The 22,361-nt window shown below is 42.2% G+C and overlaps 1 protein-coding gene across 1 annotated transcript in view; it reads left to right on the top strand.

Annotated features, from left to right (window-relative positions):
- SGPP2 (sphingosine-1-phosphate phosphatase 2) overlaps window positions 1-22,361 on the top strand; it is a 126,596-nt gene that overhangs the window by 75,730 nt on the left and 28,505 nt on the right. The window contains exons 3-4 of the mRNA XM_087424767.1: window positions 16,156-16,335; window positions 19,421-19,510. Of these exons, the coding sequence (XP_087280893.1) occupies window positions 16,156-16,335; window positions 19,421-19,510 (270 nt within the window). The remainder of the gene's footprint in view (window positions 1-16,155; window positions 16,336-19,420; window positions 19,511-22,361) is intronic.

Raw genomic sequence — 22,361 nt, 5'->3', positions numbered from 1 at the left:
GTCCTTTGATGATAGAAAATAGTACTTTCCTGAATTACTGCCAGAGCATATCCCATGTCTGCTTTATCATATGCACAATATAGACTGCTGTTAGCAATTTTTACAACATCTAAATGGCTCCTGAACTGATATATATATAAGCAAGTGAGGATTTAGATAAAGACAACAGCAGCTCATTATGAATGCACTATGCTGAAAAGCTCTAGCTTACTGCTGCTAAAGATAAGAGTGTTGAGGAAAATGATAGCTCATTCTGGAGGCTCATATTAGAAATCATTAGTTTTAGAAATGGTACCACCACTGAGAGACCGTTTACTCAGTGTAAGATCTGTCTTTTGAGACTTGAAGTACAGACTTGAATTGCCTTTAAAAAATATGAATGGAAGGAAATAAAAAGTTGAAGTACTCTATGTCTTATTCTGAAGCTTGTTGTTAAATGGTATTTAACTGATTTATTTCTAGTGGAAGAAAAGATACCCATTCAAAGGGCATCACTTAGAACATCCCTTTGTCCTAATCACCTGCTCTGAACCTTCTGCTTTGGGGAGGCCTAGGGAAATATTGAACGTTTATCATCCTGGTAAAAAGATCTCTGTTCAGACTATATAACCCATTAAAAAAAAAAAAAAAAGACCAGGGGCCAGCCTCGTGGCCAAGTGGTTAAAGTTCCATGTGCTCTGCTTTGGCTGCCCAGGGTTCGGATCCCAGGAGTGAACCTACTCCACTCATCAGCCATGCTGTGGAGGCGTCCCACATACAAAGTAGAGGAAGACTGGTGCAGAGGTTAGCTCAGGGCTAATCTTCCTCACCAAAAAAACCCAAAAAATAGACAAAAAAGGATGGGAAACAAGAACATTGTTGGGAAATATAATGAGGAATGGTCAGGACGTCCTTCTGTTATAGCAAAAGCTATATATTGAAATGACGATGAATCATAAATTTTATTAAATACATTATGAAATGTTTCAAACATATTAGGGCTGAAATAATATAAAGAGAGGAGACAGCGGGTGGTGAATTCTTATTGTTTTATTTATTTATTTATTTTTAAATTTTTATTTATTTTTCTCCCCAAAGCCCCAGTAGATAGTTGTATGTCATAGCTGCACATCCTTCTAGTTGCTGTATGTGGGACGCGGCCTCAGCATGGCCGGAGAAGCAGTGCATTGGTGCGCACCCGGGATCTGAACCCCGGGCCGCCAGGAGCGGAGCGCGCGCAATTAACCGCTAAGCCACAGGGCCGGCCCATTATTGTTTTATTTTAAGTGTTAAGAATATAGATTTATATTGGTTCACTTACCTTCAATATTCAAGTCTACCTTCTAGAGAGATGTGAGGCCAACTGTTGTGGGGCTGTTCCCATTGCAAGATGACAGAGGTCTCAAGTCCCTGGTAATAATTGCTCTGGATCAATCTATAAATTACAGCCTATCAGGGGTTTTTTTTGGTGATTATAATGTCAGGGATTATAATGTCTATTTTGTGTGTCCCCATAGGTTTTATTTCCTCATCTGCACCCCCACTGTACACAGTGTGGATTTTATTGATGGAGACAAATGGTGCACGACAAAGGAAGACTCTTAAGTCCTCCCTTCTTCACCAGTGCAGAATGGGACCTGTATAGAAAGGATGGAAGATTCTCAGTGTATTGGGGGTAGAATTGGGACAAGGATTCCTCCGTGGCTGAGGACCTCTCTCTTCCTCTCATGCCTGTACCAGGGTGGGTAATCCAAGATTCTTACTCCTTAGAGGCTGTGTGGACCATAAGATCCACCATGCAGTTGCTCTGGCCATATTCATGGTCATACCAAGAAATGTGCTTGATGAAGTGGTCTTTAGGGAAATACCCCAGTATCAAAAGTGGGATAGTGATTGTCACAAAGGCAACCAGCTGGTCTTGCATGTAGCCCAGGATGCTCTTCTGGAGCCCTCCATACTTGCTTCATCGCCTTCTTGATGTCATTGTAATTGGCACCTTTTGCCATATGGCAAATCAAATCCACAACAAATTAAATCCTTGAGAAGCCCTTCACCCCAGGGCTGGGACTTGGAAGGCCAAGTTAGTGAGCTTCCCATTCAGATCAGAGATGACTTCGCACACAGCCTTGGCGGGACCAAGGATGCAGGAATAATGACCACTGACATTACACTACAGCTTGCTAGAGGGGCCATCCTGATCCTCATCCATAATCATCATGGGTCCATCATAATCCATGAGCAGTGATGGCATGGACCATGGTCTTAGGTTTCTCCACTTTGCCAAAGTCATAATGGATAACCTCGGCCAGGAGTGTCAAGCAGTTGTTCTATGGTTGGCATTGCTGACAATCTTGAAAGAGTTCTCATTGTCACAGTTCTTTCCCTTTCTGAGCATCACAACAGCAGCACAGGGGGTCAGAATGATAATCCTTTGGCCCTACCTTTCAAGTGAGCACCAGTCTTGCCTAAGATGGTGAACATAGCAGTGGGCTCTATGAGGTATTCAGCACCATATCAGCCCTTTTGATATTGGTGGGATCTTGCTCCTAGAAAATGGAGTCCATTTCTAGTCAATTCCCATTGACTATAAGCTTTCTATTCTCTACCTTGATGGTGCATTGAACTTGCTCTAGGTAGAATAATGTCTTAACATGTGATTCATGTTATCGAGGTCAAGGAAGCAATCACTGAAGGCCACAATATCCACTTTGGAAACAGCCTGGTGACTGGATACCCAATAAGACAATCTGACTTTTAGCGTCATGACACGGATGTGACTGACGCCATGTAAAAAGATGAGGCCTCCATTGAGTGGGGAGGAGCTGAGAGAGCTGCATGGGTTTTAACATGAAAACAAAAGTAATACGTTTTAGGCCAAGTCCAGGTAGCAAAGTTGGATTGCAAGGGTTACGAGTGGTCCAAATGCATTTGGTTCCTGCATTTCAGATAGCAAGTAGCATGAGTTTTGATAGCAAGAAATTTATCCAAATGTTTATCTAAATCTATTCAGCTCCAGATTTCAGAAAACAAGAATTTGGGTAGTGAGAGATACATGTGTATTTACTGCTTGTTTGCATGCATGCATTCATTCATTCAGGACTTAGGCTTGTTACAGGAGCTGGGATATAAAACAACCATAGCCTTACCAGAGGCAATCATATGAAGATGAGTGGAGATAGATAACTGCATAAGTATAAAAGTACGACTACGCTCCCCAAAGTGCCTAGTATGTGAGAAGAGCTTTTCTTTTTTTACTTTAAATATGTTCATATTAGTTTTAATGTATGTTACAAAATATAACTAACAGACCATGATTTCACATATGTTTCACTAAAAGGGAGAGAGCCAATTTGAAGACCAATATTAAAGAAATAATAACATGGGGGGCCGGCCCAGTGGTGTAGCAGTTAAGTTTGCGCATTCCGCTGCAGCGGCCTGAGGTTCGCAGGTTTGGATCCTGGGCACGGCCCTACTCACCGCTCATCAAGCTATGCTGAGGCGGTGTCCCACATAGACGAGCTACAACTCTACAACTATGATACACAGCTATGTACTGGGGCTTTGGGGGGAAAAAAGAAAAAAAAAAGAGGAAGATTGGCAACAGATGTTAGTACAGGGCTGATCTTCCTCAAAAAAAAAAAAATAATAATGACATAGGTGGTCTATGGATGTGACAGAATCTAGAAGGTAGTGTGTGAACCACTGTAGTTTGAGAAATGCTTATGAGAACTGGGCAGAGTGATCTGGGAGCAAGGAGGAGACCTCCAAACCACCTTGGTAGGAGAACCACAGAAAGTGTCCCCCTGGAGGTCCAGACATGTCCCGGTTAAAACCATGCTGATTCAATCTTGAAAATAAAAAGCCACTCATTTAGGCTGCTTTTGCCCTGTAAAGACCAAGGATGATGTTTGGCTAATTGGAGAAGGTGATTGGTGTAGAATTCAGCCCATTGAGTTGGCTTCAATTGCTTGGGGTGATTTCTTGGGGCAATTTTTCTGAATTTGTTGGGGTTTTTAACCTGTGAAAAAGTTCTGGGGCAGGTTTTACTGTTTTTAATGCAGTTAGGAACAGTAAGAGTCTTAGTAGTTAATTAGCCAAGAATGAAGATAGACTTCCCTTCAGACTGAATATTCTGAGACTATATTTAATTAAGATTTATACTTAAATGCTTTTTTTTTTGCCTGTTGCCTAGGCTGCCTGGGTTAAACACAAAGATCTGTGGCAGTGTATTTGGAGATGGAAATAGTTTATGGTTTAATCAGATGAGAAGGTTGAACATGGCATGTGACTAACATCTGTTACATTTTTGCTCTCAGGGGTCTATAAAAATAAAGTTTTTGATCTTTCAATATTATTTTGCAGTTTATTTTTTCTATGGTCAGCAGGGCTGACAATTAAAATACATAGAAATGTGAGGGAGCAGTCTAATAAAGAAGAGTTTTCTTCGCAATGGTTACATTGTTATCTGAAGCAAATTTTGTTTGTTTTTGCATGAAAAACTCAGCATACAAGGTACCCACGCCAGACCTCAGTTCTAACCCCCAGTGGATCTACCATCCGTAGTTTTCTGTGCACTTACGTGCATTCATTTGTAAATGCCTTTTTTAAAATACAAATAGGATCAAAATGTACTCTTGTAGCCTCTTGCTTTTTTCATTTAACAGTATATCTCATAGTTCTTTTTTAACAGTCACGTAATTTATTTAACCAGTGTCCTGTCATGAACATTTAGAGTTGTTTCCAGGTTTTGTGGTTGGTTAGTTGTTTGAAGAACGGTGGGCTTATGCATGATTTTAGCTTTTGTATGTGCCCTACGTTTCCTAGGACTGAAGACACCCATTCTTTCAATGGGCACCCTTTTGGATGTGATATCTCTCCAACGGCGAGCAAAGGACACTGGTCCCAGCGTTCTGCTGGACTGCTTGTTGGTGGGATGATATGGATAAGAATTTGGCAATTTTCTCATCAGATGTGACATCTTAATCTCAGCCCCAAAGGCAGTCAAGTGGCCTCTAATGAGCTTTACATGGATCTAATGGGTTAGGATCATAGAATTTGGGTTCTTTAAGGGTAGATATCTGTTCTCATGAATTATTTGTCAGATGCTAGATGGTGGGGTATGGAGAAAAGATCAGAGGATTTGAAATCAGAAAACAAAATTCAAGTCCAGCTCCTCTACATGGATTGTATTATCTTTGGCAAGACACCCTCTGTTAGCTTCAATTTCCTCATCTGTAAAATAGAAGTGCTTTGAATATTAAAATAAATAATATCTATGAAAATACACTCTAAAAAAAATCACTGCACAAATATTAGTTATAATTCAACCCAGCTCCTTCTTAATAATGAAAAGGAGACTCAACTGGTTTGAAGTAACTTTCCTGAAGACATGCAAACATCTACTTAATTACTGATCTTTTTACCTGTAGAGTTTGTCTTCAGAAATTTCTGAAGCAGATCTGAGCTTGAAAAAAATGGAACACTAGAAAGAACAAGAAAATGTTATAACTTATTTTATTTCTCTCACCTGCTATTTGTGCTTTAATTATTATATCCCCATTTTTATAGAACTTGGAAGATGTAAAGACCAGTTTTCTGATAGTCTTCTGTGATTTATGGCGTTTGCACTGTAATTTCTTTGTTTTGGTGCTTCAGGCATGGAATGAAATTTCATTAGATTGAAATTGCAATGGCTGCTCCTGGTGATTCACCACCCTCCCACCCCACACACAAACCACATGACACACACGTAAAAGCGCTCTGAGTTTTAAAAAGTAAATAAAAATAATGCCTCAAGTATGAGAGGACGTTCACCAATTGAAGACAACTTTTCACATTGGATGGTAACCAGTACTTTCTAGAATGTTCCTAAATAACCATAACAAAGAAGTGCTTTTAATTCACTCCCTGAAGCCAAATAGGAGACCACAGAGCAGTGTGTATTCCAGGGAGGAAAAAAAAGACTGAACACTGAGTAAACAGAAACACAGGCTAGTGCAGTCACTTTTTGGTAAAATTGTTGATCTGGAAAGCCTCCATGGCTAAAAATTGCTCTTAAAATGAATCCCCTACTCGTGGGTTTGAGTAGGTGGATTTTCAGCAGCTTTCTCTGTGGCATATGTGGTCACCTCCTCAGTGCCTTGTAGAACTGGGGTCTAGGGCCAGAGCTGGGCAGGACTTTTGAAGAAAAGAATATTAATAGTCCCCATAGCTGCTTCTGTTGAATCAGTATTTGAAGGCATTGTCAATAACATTTTAGAACACGAACACATAGAAGAGGTCTTTCAGGGCCCATTTTGATATCTAGTTTCTTTTTTTAATTGCAATACAGTTCACATTACCATAACAGTCACATTTTTATTTATTTTTTTAATATTCACACTTTTAAAGAATACAATTGAATGGTTTTTAGTAAATTCACGAAGTTGTGCAACATCATCACTATCCAACCCCAGAATATTTCATTTCCCCAAAAAGAAACCCGGTATCTGTTAGCACTCACTCCCTAGTCCCCTCCCACCAGCCCTACGCAACCACTGATCTCCTTTTTGTCTCTATGGATTTTCCTATTCTGAACATTTCATGCAAATGGAATCATATAATATTTGTCCTTTCTATGTCTGGCTTCTTTTGCTTAGCATACTGTTTTTAAGGTTCATCCATGTTGTAGCACATATCACTACTTCATTGCTTTTATAGTTAAATAACATTCTGTTGGGGGCTGGCCCCGTGGCTTAGCGGTTAAGTGCGCGCGCTCTGCTACTGGCGGCCCGGGGTTCAGATCCCGGGCGCGCACCTACGCACCGCTTCTCCGGCCATGCTGAGGCCGCGTCCCACATACAGCAACTAGAAGGATGTGCAACTATGACATACAACTATCTACTGGGGCTTTGGGGGGAAAAAAAAAAGGAGGAGGATTGGCAATAGATGTTAGCTCAGAGCCGGTCTTCCTCAGCAAAAAAGAGGAGGATTAGCATGGATGTTAGCTCAGGGCTGACCTTCCTCACCAAAAACAAAAAGAAAAACAAAAACATTCTGTTGTAAGGATATACCACATTTTGTTTATCCATTCATCAGTTGACGGATGTTTGGGTTGTTTAAACTTTTTAGCTATTGTGAAAGATGATGCTAAAAACATTCATGTGCAAGTTTCTGTGAGGACATATATTTTCAGTTCTCTTGGGTATATTCTAGGAGTGGAATGATTGGGTGTCTGGTCTCCTTTTAGCCAAAGCATCACATTAGTAACGTGAGAAGAAGGGGAATGAGCTTAATTTGGATGGATTAGCAAATAGGTTGTCTATCTACTGGTAGAGAAACTGTGGTCTTTGGGTTACATCTCATTGTTCTATAGTCTCCAACAGTTAAAGAATGATATAACTAATTCCTGACTTTTTAAAAATAAATCCATGGATGGACTATAAATCCCAGTGATTCACAACGTTTCTGCCTCACGAGACCTGAGGGACATCATATACTCCTGTTAGTTAATTGCTTACGCTGTGATCTCCCCATGGTGGAAGGAGCTATGGGTGTAGCCAGAAGAAAGATGTTAGAGTTTATCTAAATTTGTGTCTGGATGGAGGAGGGAGGTGTCATTTGAAAGGAGCCTCTTGGTGCTCCCTCCATCCTGCAGAGGATTTAGCTTTTATATTATAACAGTGGAGCCTTCACACCACGGGGATGGGGATGCTTTGCGGGGAGGAGGACAAATGGGGGGCAGCCAGCAATCTCACTGTATAAAAGAGAATCGGGGGCCAGCCCGGTGGTGTAGTGGTTAAGTTCACACGCTCCGCTTCAGCAGCCTGGGGTTCGCCAGTTTGGATCCTGGCCATAGACCTACACACCGCTCATCAAGCCATGCTGTGGTGGCGTTCCATATATAAAGTAGAGGAGGATTGGCATGGATGTTAGCTCAGTGGCAATCTTCCTCAAGCAAAAAGAGGAGGATTGGCAATAGATGTTAGCTCACGGCCAATCTTCCTCACCAAAAAAAAAAGAATTGTATGGCTTTGCTTTTAAAATCTTCTGGCTGCTTTACTAGTAATGTTATTTCAAAGATTTTTCTGTTTTCTAAACTGTTTAGGTTTTATTTAAACTAGTGTGAAGTGTAAAGTTCTGTTAATTGGAGATGTGTGAGACACGGTAAATTTCTCATTTTAGACTGTAATAACTAGAAAAGGCTACCACACTAGGAGAAAATGTGCTGTTTTCTCTGCTGGCCCCCAGTGAGCCCAGCCATCAAGAATAGACCCCACGTTGGAAGTTATTCCATGCTGTAAGAGCACGTTTTGTACTGACAGATTTGGTTTACTAGGAAAGCCTTTTGTCGGCTTGGGATCAACAGTAGACTACCCAGAGAACCAAATTTTCTTTCCACCTATATATTTCCTTTATCCTGTAATCAGGGAAGTAACAAAATAGGCTACCTTCTCATCATGAAAGCTAATGATCCCAGCACCATGTGGGGGACCCAACCAGGTTGTTTAGGCGTTAATGATCTATTATTGCTTCTTTCTTTGCCTCTTCATGGATTTTTACTTTTACATATAGGCCTTTGGGGCCTCAGCCCAAAGGAGCTTGATGGTTGATGGAACTTAATTTGGTCCCTTTAGGTAGGAGGGCCCCTCAACAATACAGAGCAAAGTCCTCCATTTAGGACAAGCCATATGAAGTTAATCGTTATACTCTTAACTGCGAACTAAATGGAGAAATAATTGTCTTCTGCCATAGTACTCTTTTTAATAGACTTTATTTTTCAGAGCAGTTTTAGATTCACAGCAAAACTGAGCAAAAAATACAAAGAGTTCCCATATACCCGCTGCCCCCACACAGGCGCGGCCTCCCCCATTATCAACATTCCCACTGGAGTGCTACATTTGTTACAATCGATAATCCTACATTGACATATCATAATCACCCAAAGTCCGTAGTTTATATTATAGTTCTTTCCTGGTGTTGTAAATTCTATGGGTTTGGACAAATGTATAATGACCTGTGTCGACCATTATAGTATCATAAAGAGTAATTTCACTGCCCTAAAAATCCTCTGTGCTCTACTTGTTCATGTCTCCCTCCCCACAACCTTCGGTAACCACCGACCTTTTTACTTCTCCATAATTTTGCCTTTTCCAGAATGTCATATAGATAGAATCAAATAGTACATAACATTTTCAGATTGGCTTCTTTTGCTTAGTGATATGCATTTCAGATTCCTCCACGTCTTTTCGTGGCTTGAAAGCTCATTTTTGTACTGAATAATATTCCGTTGTCTGGATGTACCATAGTTCATTTATCCATTCACCCACTGTAGGACATCTTGGTTGCCTCCAAGTTTTGGCAAATATGTATAAAGCTGCAGGGTTTTCTGTGGATATAATTTCTCAACTCCTTTGGGTAAATACCAAGGAGCAGGATTGCTGAATCTTATAATAAGAGTATGTTTAGGTTAGTAAGAAACTGCCAAACTGTCTTCCAAAGTGGCTGTACCATTTTGCATTCCCACCAGCAATGAATGAGAGTTCCTGTTGCTTTACCTTCTCACCAGCAGTTAGTGTTGTCAGTGTTTTGGTTTCTGGCCTATCTAATAGGTGTGGAACGATATCTTAATGTTGTTTTAATTTGCAATTCCCGAATGACGTGTGATGTTGAGCATCCATAGTAATGTATTTAATATCTTAGCCTTGTTGATTCTGCCAGTCCCAGCACCTCCTTTTTTTTTTTTTGCTTGATGATGCTGTTTTATTGGCCCAATAAAATGCAAAGAAGCTAAGGATAGTTTTTGCTAATGTTTCAATTCATGTGCTCCATGAGAGCAAAGATCTTCTCTTTCTTGTTTTCCACGGTATTCCCCAAACCAGCACAGAGCCTGGTTGTTCACTTACTAAATATTTGCTGACTATAGTGGGTCGAATGGTGGCCTTCAAAAAGACACATCTACATCCGAATCCCTGGGACCTGTGAACACTATGTTTTTTGGAAAAAGGACTCTTGCAGGTGTTATTAAGTTAAAGATCTTGAGATGAAGAGATCATCCCGGATTATCCTCCTAGGCCTTAAATCCAATGATAGGTATCCTTATAAGAGAAAGGCAGAGGGAGAGTGGAGACAGAAGAGGAGGAGAGAGAGGGAAGGAGAGACAATGTGACCATGGAGGCAGAGATTGGAGGGATGTGGCCACAAGTCAAGGAGAGCCAGAAACCAGAAGAGGCAAAGAAAGGACTCTGCTCTAGAACCTCCGGGAGTGTGGCCCTGCTGACGCCTTGATTTCACACTTCTGGCCTTCAAGCCCTAGGCAGCCACTAATCTAGTTTCTATCTTTATAGATTTGCCTATTCTGGATATTTCATATAAACGGAATCATACAATATATGATCTTTTGTCTGGCTTCTGAAAATTAGCATAATAGCACCTTCTTTTATATTCTAAATATATTGTAATACCCCTTTCACTTTCTTTAAATGAAATTCATAGATAATATGACCTACTTACACACATAGCTAAAAAACTTTGCCTTGTAATACAAAGGTAATTTTTAAAATAAATAAATGCTGGGGCATGTCCACACTAGGACATTTCATAGGATAGTAAGATCCCTGAAACTATAAACAACATCACCATGAGTGTGCCAGCTATAGTGGCTTAGGCACAGATGCTCTGTTTTGGAATCTTAAATAGAATAAGTAGCATTTCCATTGGTGACTCGATTTCCCCAAATGGTGAATAATTCTTGATAAAGCTCCAAATAAACCAAAATTCAATCCTCTCTCAGTTTATACAGTAGATATGTTCTCAACTTCAATGTATGTTCAAACTTTGCAAGAAAATACTTGCTGTTTACTTGTGAAACAGAGTTAGGCTCTCAATTCAAAGGATTACAAATAGGTTTTTCACCTATGTGAATGTCTGGCAGAATACTCAAGAGTCATGTTAGACACAAAAGAAAATTTCCATAGAGTGGCATGATCTTATGCATTGAATGGCATAAAGCACATCCCTGCTCTAAATGCCAGTGGTACCTGCAGTCATTGAGCTAACCAAGAATGTCTCCTAGGAGACCGCACATCCCTTTTGAGAGTCAGTGGTTTAGATCTTCTCAACTTAAAAAGCACTTCCATGTACAAGATCACCTCTGGGTCCATAGTCCGTCAATTTCTTTTTCCTCTCTTATTTAAGTAATTTCTCTCTATTTGCCATTCTCCCTACACTTATAAACCTGTTCAACATTCTTCCATCTTAGAAACAAAAACCTTTTTTAAATCTGTCTTCTGCCCTACTTCTGTTGACCTTGATCACATCTTTATGTCTCACCTGGAGTTTGCAATATTCTCTTAACTGATCTCCTTCCCCCACTCTGCCCATGGCATCAGAGGGATTTACCAGACAGAGAGATCAGAGCTGGTGGTGCCTCTTTTCCAGAACCTCTTCCAAGTGGGCTGAAGATCTAGACGCTGTTCAATGTGGTGTCTCATGGCCAGGCCCACCCTGCAGATCTGTTCCTCACATTTCAGAAAAACTTTTGAAATTTAAAATGTGGAAACCTACTGCCCAAGGTGATGGTATTAGGAGGTGGGGCATTTGTGAGGTGCTTTGGTCACAAGGATGGAACCATCATGAATGGGATTAGTGCTCTTGTAAAAAGACTCCAGAGAGCTCTCTCACTCCTTCCACAATGTGAGGACACAGCTGAGAAGATGACCATCTATGAACCAGGAAGCTGGTCCTCACCAGACACCAAATCTACTGGCACCTTGATCTTGGACTTCCCATCCTCCAGAATGTGAGAAATAAATTTCTGTTGTTTATAAGCCACTCAGTCTGTGGTTGGTTGTTATAACAGCCCAGGCTGACTAAGACAACTGCTGTTCAAGATGCGATTGACATACAGTAAACTGCACATATATAACAGCTTTGTTGAGGTATCATTTGCAAACTGTACAATTCACTCATTTAAAGCATACCATTCAATAATTTTTAGTGTATTCACAAAGTTTGCACATATTTGAAATGTACAATTTGGCACATTTTGACGTACGTACATACCTCTGAAATCGTCACCATAATTAAGATAGATATCCATCACCCCCAAAAGTCTCCTCCTGCCATTAGTAATTTCTTTCCCCCCTTCTTGGCAACCACTGATCTGCTTTCTGTCCTATAAAGTCGATTGCATTTTTAAGAATTTTATATAAACGGAACCATATAATATGTACTTTTCTGTCATTTGTTTTTGGTCTGGCTTCTTCATTCAGCATAATTATTTTGAGATTCATCCATGTGGTAGCATGTATCAACAGTTCCTTTTTTTGTTGCTGAGAACTATTCAGTGGTATGATTATACCACAGTTTATTTATTGAGTCACCTGTTGCTGGAAATTGGGTTGTTTCCAGTTTGGGGCTATTACAAAGAAGCTGCCTGAACATTCATGTACAAATCTTTGTGTGACTTGTGCTTTCATTCTTCAGGGGTAAATACCTAGGAATTGCATGGCTGGATCATATGGAAAGTATATGTTAAACTTTTTAAGAAACTGCTACTGTTTTCCAAAGTGGTAGTACCATTTCGCATCACCTCCAGCAGTGTATGAGAATTCCAGGTGCTCCCCATCATATATCTGGTATCCTCAGTCTTTTTATTTTTATTTATTTATTTATTTATTTTGGTAGGGGAAGATTGGCCCTAAGGTCACAGCTAACATCTATTGCCAATCTTTCTCTTTTTTTTTTTTTTGCTTGAGGAAGATTGTCCCTGAGCTAACATCTGTGCCCATCTTCCTCTATTTTGCATATGGGACGCTGCCACAGCATGGCTTGATGAGCGCTGTGTAGGTCCATGCCCGAGACCCGAACTCACGGACCCCGGGCCACCAAAGTGGAGCCCATGAACTGAACCACTATGCCACCAGGCCGGCCCCAGTCCTTTTAATCTTAGCCATTCTATTAGATGTGTAGTGGTGCACCTCACAGTTTAAAGGCCAGTGGTCCTAACCTCTTAGGAGCTCCCGTTACATACCACCCAGTATCACTTCTCCAAGCTTTTGCTCGTGCTATCCTTGCAAACTGGATGCCTCTCTACCCATCCCTCATCTTAGTTAAACCATCTTCCTTTAAGGCTCAGCCCCAGCATTCCTGGCCCTCCAGGTTGAACCAAAGTCTCTCTCTCTCTCCATATATGTGTGTGTGTGTGTGTGTGTGTGTCTGTATATGTTCTATGGATAATTTTTTTCAAAGCATATTTGCATTATGATGAGCTCCTCTGTCTGGGTGACTTCTCCCCACTCAAGGATGGGGACCTAATACAGGGCTTGGCACATGATAGGTTTACAGTAATGAATGGAGTGGCAGAGACAGGACTCAGCATCCTATCTTTGATGTGAAAAACATAGCCCTAGTTTCTCTTGTTTAAAGAGAGCTGTCATTGCCGTAATTATTTGACACTTATTAATCAGAAACAAGGTGTAGCGTGGAAATATTTTTAAATGAAATGAACAGTTGTCCTCATCTTAAAAACATCCTTCAAACATGGAAGGTGAAATATAAATGAAGTCTAAGGAACTCGTGAATTTCAAGGACGTTAAACTTTGTCTGAATGACGGCCTCCCAGTCCGTCTTCGCTTTATGATTTTAAGGTTTCCTGTCTGAGAATTTTTAAATATTTTTGAGTGAACTAGAGCTAGTCATTATGCCTGTAATGTTTTGTCTATGTTGGTGAGTGGGGCAGGGGCAGGGTGGAGAGATAGGTCTCAAGCAGCTTCTGAGAAATTCTTGGTAATCAATAATGTCCACAGGTTTTTCAACTCCCCAGATAGAAGTCAGTCTGATGTGGTTTTTACAAGTTCACAGGAGGGAGGCAGAAACATAAAAGAGCGAGCCGTTTCCAGGACAGTAGTTCCTGGTAAGAAGGGGATGGTAAAGAGGTTAAGTTTCAAAGTCCGCTTAGAAATCGCAGCTAAGGAATGCGGAGCGGTTCTCCCTGAGGCTTTAAAGCCTGCGGATTTGGCCTGCTGTGCGCAGACAGTGGCTCTTGGTTTTTAACCTGGAGCAAAGTGGAAGGGAGCACAAAACATATGCAGAGCCTTCTGGGGGCTGCTGAGTGTGCTGGAATAATGCTCAGAATTAACCAGCAACTAAATGAGTTAAAGGAAAGCCCCAGGATGTGGGAAACCCTAAAGCAATCTGGCTGACTAATCAAAATTATTTTGAAATAGCTGTTCATAGTGAGTTTTGTTCCAAAGCAAGGTAACTCCATCCATCACGAGCTAAATAAAGCCCTAGAAAGATCTATACGATCATGGTAAGTTGAGGAGGTTTATGATTAAAGCTCACGACAAAGTGACCTGTGCAAGAATATGGTGTAACGCAGAGCTTCTCAAATTCTCACATGCACATGAACCGCCTGGGGGTCTTGTGAAAATGGGGGTTCTAATTCAGTAGGTCCAGACTGGGGCCTGAGAGTGTGCATTTTGTGTGTGTGTGTGTGTGTGTGAGGAACATTAGCCCTGAGCTAACATCTGTTGCCAGTGCTCCTCTTTTTGCTAAGGAAGACTGGCCCTGGGCTAACATCCGTGCCCATCTTCCTCTACTTTATATGTGGGACGCCTGCCACAGCATGGCCTGACAAGTGGTACGTAGGTCTGTGCCCGGGATCCAGACCTGTGAATCCCAGGCCACCGAAGTGAAACACGCGAACTTAACCACTATGCACGGGGCGGCCCCCGTGAGAATACGTTTTCTTTCTTTCTTTTGTTTTTCGTGAGGAAGATTCTCCCTGAGCTAACATCTGTACCAGTTTTCCTCTATTTTGTATGTGGGTCGCTGCCACAGTGTGGCCACCAACGAATGGTGTACGTCCGTGCCTGGGAACTAAACCTGGGCTGCAGAAGCAGAGCCTGACAAACTTAACTACTAGGCCACTGGGCCAACTCCTGATGATGTGCATTTTAAAACAGTGCTCAGGTGGCTGATGCTGCCAGTTCAGACCACACTTTGAGTTGCAAATGCAGAGGCTTATGTAAACAGGTGGCTCTTCCCTCTTTTATAACAGATCATGAAATTGTCCTGTAAGCTCTCTGACAAAATAAATACATCTATTGTTAACAGTCCTATGTGTCTCTGTAGGGTATGGAAGTTAAATTCTGATTTCTATCTTCTGCTTTAAGGAAAAATGAAGAGGGAGGGATTTCTTCATGAACGGCATCATGAAAAAGTCATCTGAAAAACCTCCAGATTGAATTGTCTTTATTTTAGGGTTGAAAATACCAAACCGTTCATTTTTCTGATGCTTCTGATTATTGAATGGAGTTAAATTAAATCCAGTATGTCACCTACATACATCAGGAGTAACAGCAGCATTCAAAAATTGTTTAACTAAAAGTTCCATAAGAACAGTCACTTTTCTGGCTAAAACTTGAGAACAAGGGCTATCTGATTTGAGTATTAGATCATCTTCAGTCCAGGACCATCCTGTGTTTGGAGGTACTGTCATGTAGTAGTTTAAGGCACAGCTTTTGAAGCTGAACTCCTTGCTTCAAATGCAGTGAGTCCTGCCACTTACTGACTGTACACAATGGTTTACTCATCTGTAAAATGGGTCTACATTCTAGAGGTGTTATTGGATTAAGTGAGTTGATATTTGTAAAGCTCTTAGAACTATGCATGGCACACATACTATATATATATATATATATATATATATATATATATATATATATATAAATGTTTGTTAAATATATGACTGAAATAAATAATTTTTAATTTTTTTTTCCCCAAAGCCCCGGTAGATAGTTGTACGTCATAGTTGCACATCCTTCTAGTTGCTGTATGTGGGACGCAGCCTCAGCATGGCCGGAGAAGCTGTGCGTCGGTGCGCGCCCGGGATCTGAACCCGGGCCGCCAGTAGCGGAGCGCACGAACTTAACCACTAAGCCACGGGGCTGGCCCTGAAATAAATAAAATATGTGTTAGTGTCTTGTCTTAGTTGCCGTGTGGAATCCAGAAGCCCTGCTTCTCTTTTTACCAATTAAATATCATCCTATAAGACTTTCCCCATAGGTAGCTGGGTCAGAGAGAAAGGTGATTTCAGCCAACAAACAGGGAAACCCAGAATAAATTCATGAAATCTAGGAGTTCATTCATTTTACTTATTGGTTGGACTCACCTCACTCTTTGGTTTTGCAGTTGGTGATGTATATTGGCCAGGTAGCCAAGGACATCTTGAAATGGCCCCGCCCGTCCTCCCCTCCTGTTGTGAAACTGGAGAAGAGAGTGATTACCGAGTATGGAATGCCGTCTACCCACGCCATGGCAGCCACGGCCATTTCCTTCACCAGCCTCATCTCGACTATGGACAGATACCAGGTGAGGCACCCTGCCTCCTCTTCCTCCCGCGTAAGGCTCTCCATGCAACCAGGCAGCAAAGAGAGGTTTCGCTTCAGAATTTTCTTTTTTGGGGTGCATGTAATAAAGACTAGGGGGAACTAAAACCTATTGAGCCATTGTTGACAACTTCTTCACAAATAAAGTGACCATATAATTTAGCATCCAAATCAGGTTGTGCCTGAGAGTGAAAGTAGATGCCATTAATAGTGACACCAGTGCAACAAGCGTGACGTGGACTGTTCTGGGAACCAGGGTGTGTAGTTTTCACCCTGAGCTGCCTGACGAGACAGCACTTGAATTGGTGTTCTCACCCTCTGTTTGCACCCGACACGAGGAGTTTATGATCCTAGTAAGTGACCCCCCAGGGCTGAGATGATTCCGCCAAATCCTCCTGCTACACTCCCCAGTGCCCAGGGCAGAAAAGAGTCTGCGCCCCAAATTAGCCCCCAAGCATGCCTCTGCCCCTGGTTGGAACCATTAGAAATAATGGCTCCACGTTTTCTAGAAAATTATCTGAATGACAGGAGATTAATGTTGAAAATGGAAGAATTTCACTTAATTAATATCTGCTTAGATGCCAATTATAGTCAGACTTAAAAGTTACATTAGTACTGCAGTGAAGTTTTGTTTCTCCTATCTGAGAAGTCTTGTTCCAATTTTGTGTTTAATTTCATCAATTTTACCTTTTACCCACTGGAAAATTTAGATTTCATTAAATCTAGCGGTTTGTATGTCAATGACAGTATTGTTTCGCCCTGCGCCTTTATCCCACAAGCCCAGGGACATTGCATATTCCAGGTGGTGCAGAAATAGAGGAGTCAGCCTGATGCGGTTGGAAGGGGACAAGATAAGTGTCAGGTCCTGGCTCTACCTCTGCCGTCTTCCACCTGGTCACCTGGGGTCAGAGGTTGGTTTCCTAGATGGGCAAGAGACAGGTATAAGGAATTCATCCAAATGAATGTACAATCTTTCATGATAACTTACTTAATTGTTGTGCCAGGGTCAAAAAAATGGCTGAGCTCCCCAGCACTGTCTGAATTACTTTAATGCAGACTTCTGAGCTTTGTCATACCCAGTGTCATCTGTCCCAGAAGGATGCAATGGGACCAGCATCAGCCCCCACTGGGCTGCTTTCAGCATCCAGAGATCCAGAGAGGCCTGCGAACATGCTGATCTGACTTAGGAAGAAAGCAGCAAGTACAGGCTGACTCCAAGAAAACAACAACCACCATTTATACACACATTTTAAGGCCACCTGGTCCTTCTTAAAAAATTCTTTTCATGGGGGCCAGCTCAGTGGCCAAGCGGTTAAGTGCCCGCACTCTGCTTCGGTGGCCCAGGGTTCGCAGGTTCGGATCCCGGGCGCGCACCGATGCACCGCTTGTTAAGCCATGCTGTGGCGGCGTCCCATATAAAAAGTAGAGGAAGATGGGCACGGATGTTAGCCCAGGGCCAATCTTCCTCAAGAAAAAAGGGGAGGATTGGCATCGGATGTTAGCTCAGGGCTAGTCCTCTTCACAAAAAAAAAAAAAAAATTCTTTTCAGCTCATATGATGCAGCAGTTTTCCTAAGGCCTGAGTTTTTATGGACTTCTTTCCTATTTAATTTTTAATGACAAATATACTATGCTGATCTAAATAAACCCATCTAAACATGGGTTTATTTATATAAATCTGTGTTTAGGCTAATGCCCAAACTTTGACTTCTGAATGCATTGACTCATTAATTTTTAACACTTTTTCAATTAAAATCGAGATGCAGTTAATGATAAATCTTAGGAAAAGATGCACAACCCTGTGTTATTGTACTCACGTGTTACATTGGAAAGAACACACTGGACTTGGCCTCAGAAGGCGTAGCTTCTGGTTCTAGCTCTGTCACTTACTGGCTGTGTGACCTTGGGCAAGTCATTTCACCTCTCTGAGCCCCAGCTCTTGATGTGAGGATCACATGGGATGATTGATGGGAAAGCATCTTGCATCTTTGTGCTCAAGTTCAATACTAATGTAACTTATTGCTGGGGTTAAGAGTTTTCCTCATTTGTAGAATGGGGCTCATAATAGCACCTACTTCACAGGGTTGTGTGCAGATTAAATGAGGTAGTGACTATAAAATACTTTGAGTAATATAGACAGTTCTCTGTCATCTTTATTCTTATCATCATGGAAGACCACAGACATTAGTCCTTGAAGCATGTGGACTATATCTCTATGTCTAGTTAATAAGCATAATATCCGTATATTCCTTATATGACTCGTCATTAGCCAGATTTCTCCAACTGCTTTTATTACCACCAGTGAATGTTGAGATTTAGTGAAGCCTGAACTTTGGCCTTGACATCTGTACATAAATATGCCCAGTCTCAGCTTGGGCCCATTGTCCCTGGTCTTCCTCAGGGAGCCAATTGTTGCTAAGCTGTATCACTGCATCTCGTGGCGCAGAAGTAGCTGGTTGGACTTCCAGATTATAGCACTGTCCATCCACCTTGCCCCTTCTCAATACTGTATACTTCATAAGTTTTAATCTAAAACAAGGTAGAAATAAAAAATTATTGACTCCATTAAAACTGCCAGCACTAGGGCTGGCCTAGTGGTGCAATGGTTAAGTTCACACACTCCATTTCAGCAGCCCCGGGTTCACGTGTTTGGATTCCACGTGTGGACCTACACACTGCTCATCGAGCCGTGCTGTGGTGGTGTCCCCCATACAAAATAGAGGAAGACTGGCACAGATGTTAGCTCATCGACGATCCTTCCTACCAAAGAAAACAAGAACTGCCAGCACCATAGCCATGGTCATCAGTCTGAAAGTCAAGTTCTCCTATGTCTTATTTGCATGTTAATATGTTGTGAACCTTCCTCCCAGAACTATATTCCTATCTTCCCCTTCTCTTTCCTCAGTTTCCCATTTTTCGAGTGGTTTTAGATCATCAGATTGCTGGTCTAGGGAATACAAGATTAAGACTAGCAGTTTTGGGATCAGGAATCCTATTTCCTTCTAGGGCATCAAATTGCACGTGTCCAAGCATGATCTAATTTCCTTGTTTTCTCTTCTTCCCCCGCAGTATCCCTTTGTTTTGGGACTGATGATGGCTGTGGTGTTTTCCACCTTGGTGTGTCTCAGCAGACTTTACACGGGGATGCACACAGTCCTGGTAAGGCTTTGTGGTCAGGTGTTGGAGTGATTGCATGAATAGTATTGTAGCCAGTGTGTCAGCGTGTTCTTCACGCTATATTTTTATAAAGCTACTTGCATATGTAATTGTATTTCCCATCAGGCCAATGAGTTAAGTAATCATTATTTTATAGCAAATGCATAATAACTGTAATGAATCATTAAGATAATATCAAGGAGTCTGAGCTGGGCTAGACCCTCATGACTTTGAAGATGGGCTAGAATAACAACAGTCATTTATTTTCATGTTGGTTTACTGGTGACGCAGCAAGCAGTGTAGGGAAAACACCCAGAGTCAAGGATGTGAGTGTGTGGACACACTTCTCTACTTAGGTCCTCACAGAGATGGGCCTGAAATTCAGGGGTCTCAGCTGCACTTGTAGGGTAAGGGTCCTGCCAGGTTAGAAGAGTCTGGAGTCATTGGCCTACTTCCTTCCATATCGTTCTAGGCCGGGGGCCCTGATGGGCACAGAGAGACACACTTGTATTTAAAGGTCCGTCCACCATTTTACCATGTTAGGGATTTTTTTACAGGGCTGCCATGGTTAGCACAGTTAAAATTACCTCAGAACTCTATTTTCTTGACGTTTCAGAGCACAAAGCTGGCCATGATATACCATAGGCCGCTATTTATCATCATAATTAGTGCAAGAAAGATTTCTCTAAGAGGGAATAGGCCCCTGCTAATTGTGTTCCTCCCCACGTGAAGCCCAAAAATTGCATTATCAAAAGGCCCCTCGGGGAAAGGCCACCCTTCACTAGCCCTCTTCCTGGTGCCTGGTTAGCATGGGAAAGGTGGCAGGGCAGACGCAGCGGAGGTGAACAGATTTAGGGGGAGAGTTTGTCAAAATGGGCGGAGGCAGAAAAGTGGGAGGAAGTAAACCCTGAGAAAGGGGGCTTGTGGCTGCACAAGACTCAGAGAGCAACATCATGCTCTCCTCTTAAAAATGCAAATCCTGGGCCAGCCCCGTGGCATAGGGATTAAGTTCAGTGCTCTCTGCTTCAGCAGCCCAGGTTGTCGGGTTCAGATCCCTGGTGCAGACCTACGCGACTCATCAGCCACGCTGTGGCGGCGACCCATATACAAAGGAGAGGAAGAGTGGCACAGATTTAGCTCAGGGCTAATCTTCCTCGCCAAAAAAAATAAAAGGAAGATTGGCAACAGGTGTTAGCTCAGGGTGAATCTTCCTCATCAAAAAAAAAAAAAATGCAAATTCTAACTCAAGGAGAGACGGGTGGTGCTGAAGGCAACTAGAGTCGGGGCCAGGTACAGAGTAAGGCAAGTGAGGCAGGAAACGGAAGGGACGCTGAAGAACTCAGTAAGCAAGATAAAGGATTTTAATGCAACACTTTAAAAAAATTAAAATTAATGCGAAAATTTTCCACGATGAACAAAATATCCAAATTTTAAATGAAGACCAGCTCTGACCCTGCATTTGCGTGACCCTTCTTCTTTGCGCCACTCTAATTCTGGCCCTGACTTCTAGATCTTGAAAATACTACAGGAGCAATTAGGAGCCAAGCTTACTATTCTACCTACCAAGGTGTGTCCCTGCTATCCTGTCCCGTCTCACAGTGTGTCTGGTGGCTTCTAAGACGAAAGAAGAGAAGAGGAGGGCATTCTCCATTTGCTACCCCGCTGCTTCACATTATAAAGAAGTTCTCTCCAGGGCCGGCCCTGTGGCTTAGCGGTTAAGTGTGCGCGCTCCACTGCTGGCGGCCCGGGTTCGGATCCCGGGCGCGCACTGACGCACCGCTTCTCCGGCCATGCTGAGGCCGCGTCCCACATACAGCAACTAGAAGGATGTGCAGCTATGACATACAACTATCTACTGGGGCTTTGGGGAAAAAAAAAAAGGGAGGAGGATTGGCAATAGATGTTAGCTCGGAGCCGGTCTTCCTCAGCAAAAAGAGGAGGATTAGCATGGATGTTAGCTCAGGGCTGATCTTCCTCACAAAACAATAAATAAAACTGTTAAAAAAAAAAAAAGAAGTTCTCTCCAAATACATCCACAGACTTAAATATGGAATGAAGCAGATCTCTCTTGAGCGTTTTGGTACTTCTTTTATCTGGGGCTACTTTTTAATTTCCATAGGTTTTAATAAAAATGATCTTGGGAACTCAGGTTAAAATTAAAACCAAAGTAAACAGGAGAATGTGCGGACATGAAGAGAGGGCACAGAAAACCCACCTCCGGAAAAAGACAGCTATGTGTCTTTCTTTTCTCTTTAAAGTGGGTTATGGAGATGGGGAAGCAGATGTTTGTGGGGAAGATCATTCAGGCCTCTCATTCAGATGCAAGGAATGGGTGTAGCCACTCTTTCTGGAGCATCTGTCTCAGAAGAAACTGGAACAAGGGGCCCGAGCAACTATTCCCCCAACCCTGGTCCAGTCCCACCGTCGCTGCCCAAGGCTTCTTTAATAAGCATAATTTTATTTCATAAAGACCTTAGACCCTGACTCAGGGCCAGGTCCAAGTCAGGCTCCGGGGCCAGAGTCCCAGCCCAAGAACAATGGTACATAATTTCTAGTAGCAGAAGGGAATGGTTGGTTTTAATAGTCAGATAGAGTTAAATTGTGGATTGGCAATCTTCTTGATTCAGCAGCCACTTAATAAGCTCCTGTGGGGTGTCAGGCTTGGGGCTAGACCTGGGAGATACTGAGGTAAACAAGACCTCCCTCACCCTCCTGGGTCTCCGAGTCGATCTATGGAGACAGATATGTAAGCTGCTGATTACTGGATATGATGGGGACTATAATTAGCACAGAACAGCTGGATCGGGCCAACTAAGGTGGCATGCCTCTCCCCTGGAGCCCCTCCCATCTGGGG

Source organism: Ceratotherium simum, chromosome 37, assembly GCF_057802395.1.
Source record: "Ceratotherium simum simum isolate JZ-2026a chromosome 37, ASM5780239v1, whole genome shotgun sequence".
In the NCBI taxonomy this organism is placed as follows: domain Eukaryota; kingdom Metazoa; phylum Chordata; class Mammalia; order Perissodactyla; family Rhinocerotidae; genus Ceratotherium; species Ceratotherium simum.
The sequence above is the reverse complement of the archived record's forward strand: the minus strand, read 5'-3'. Positions and strand labels throughout refer to the sequence as shown.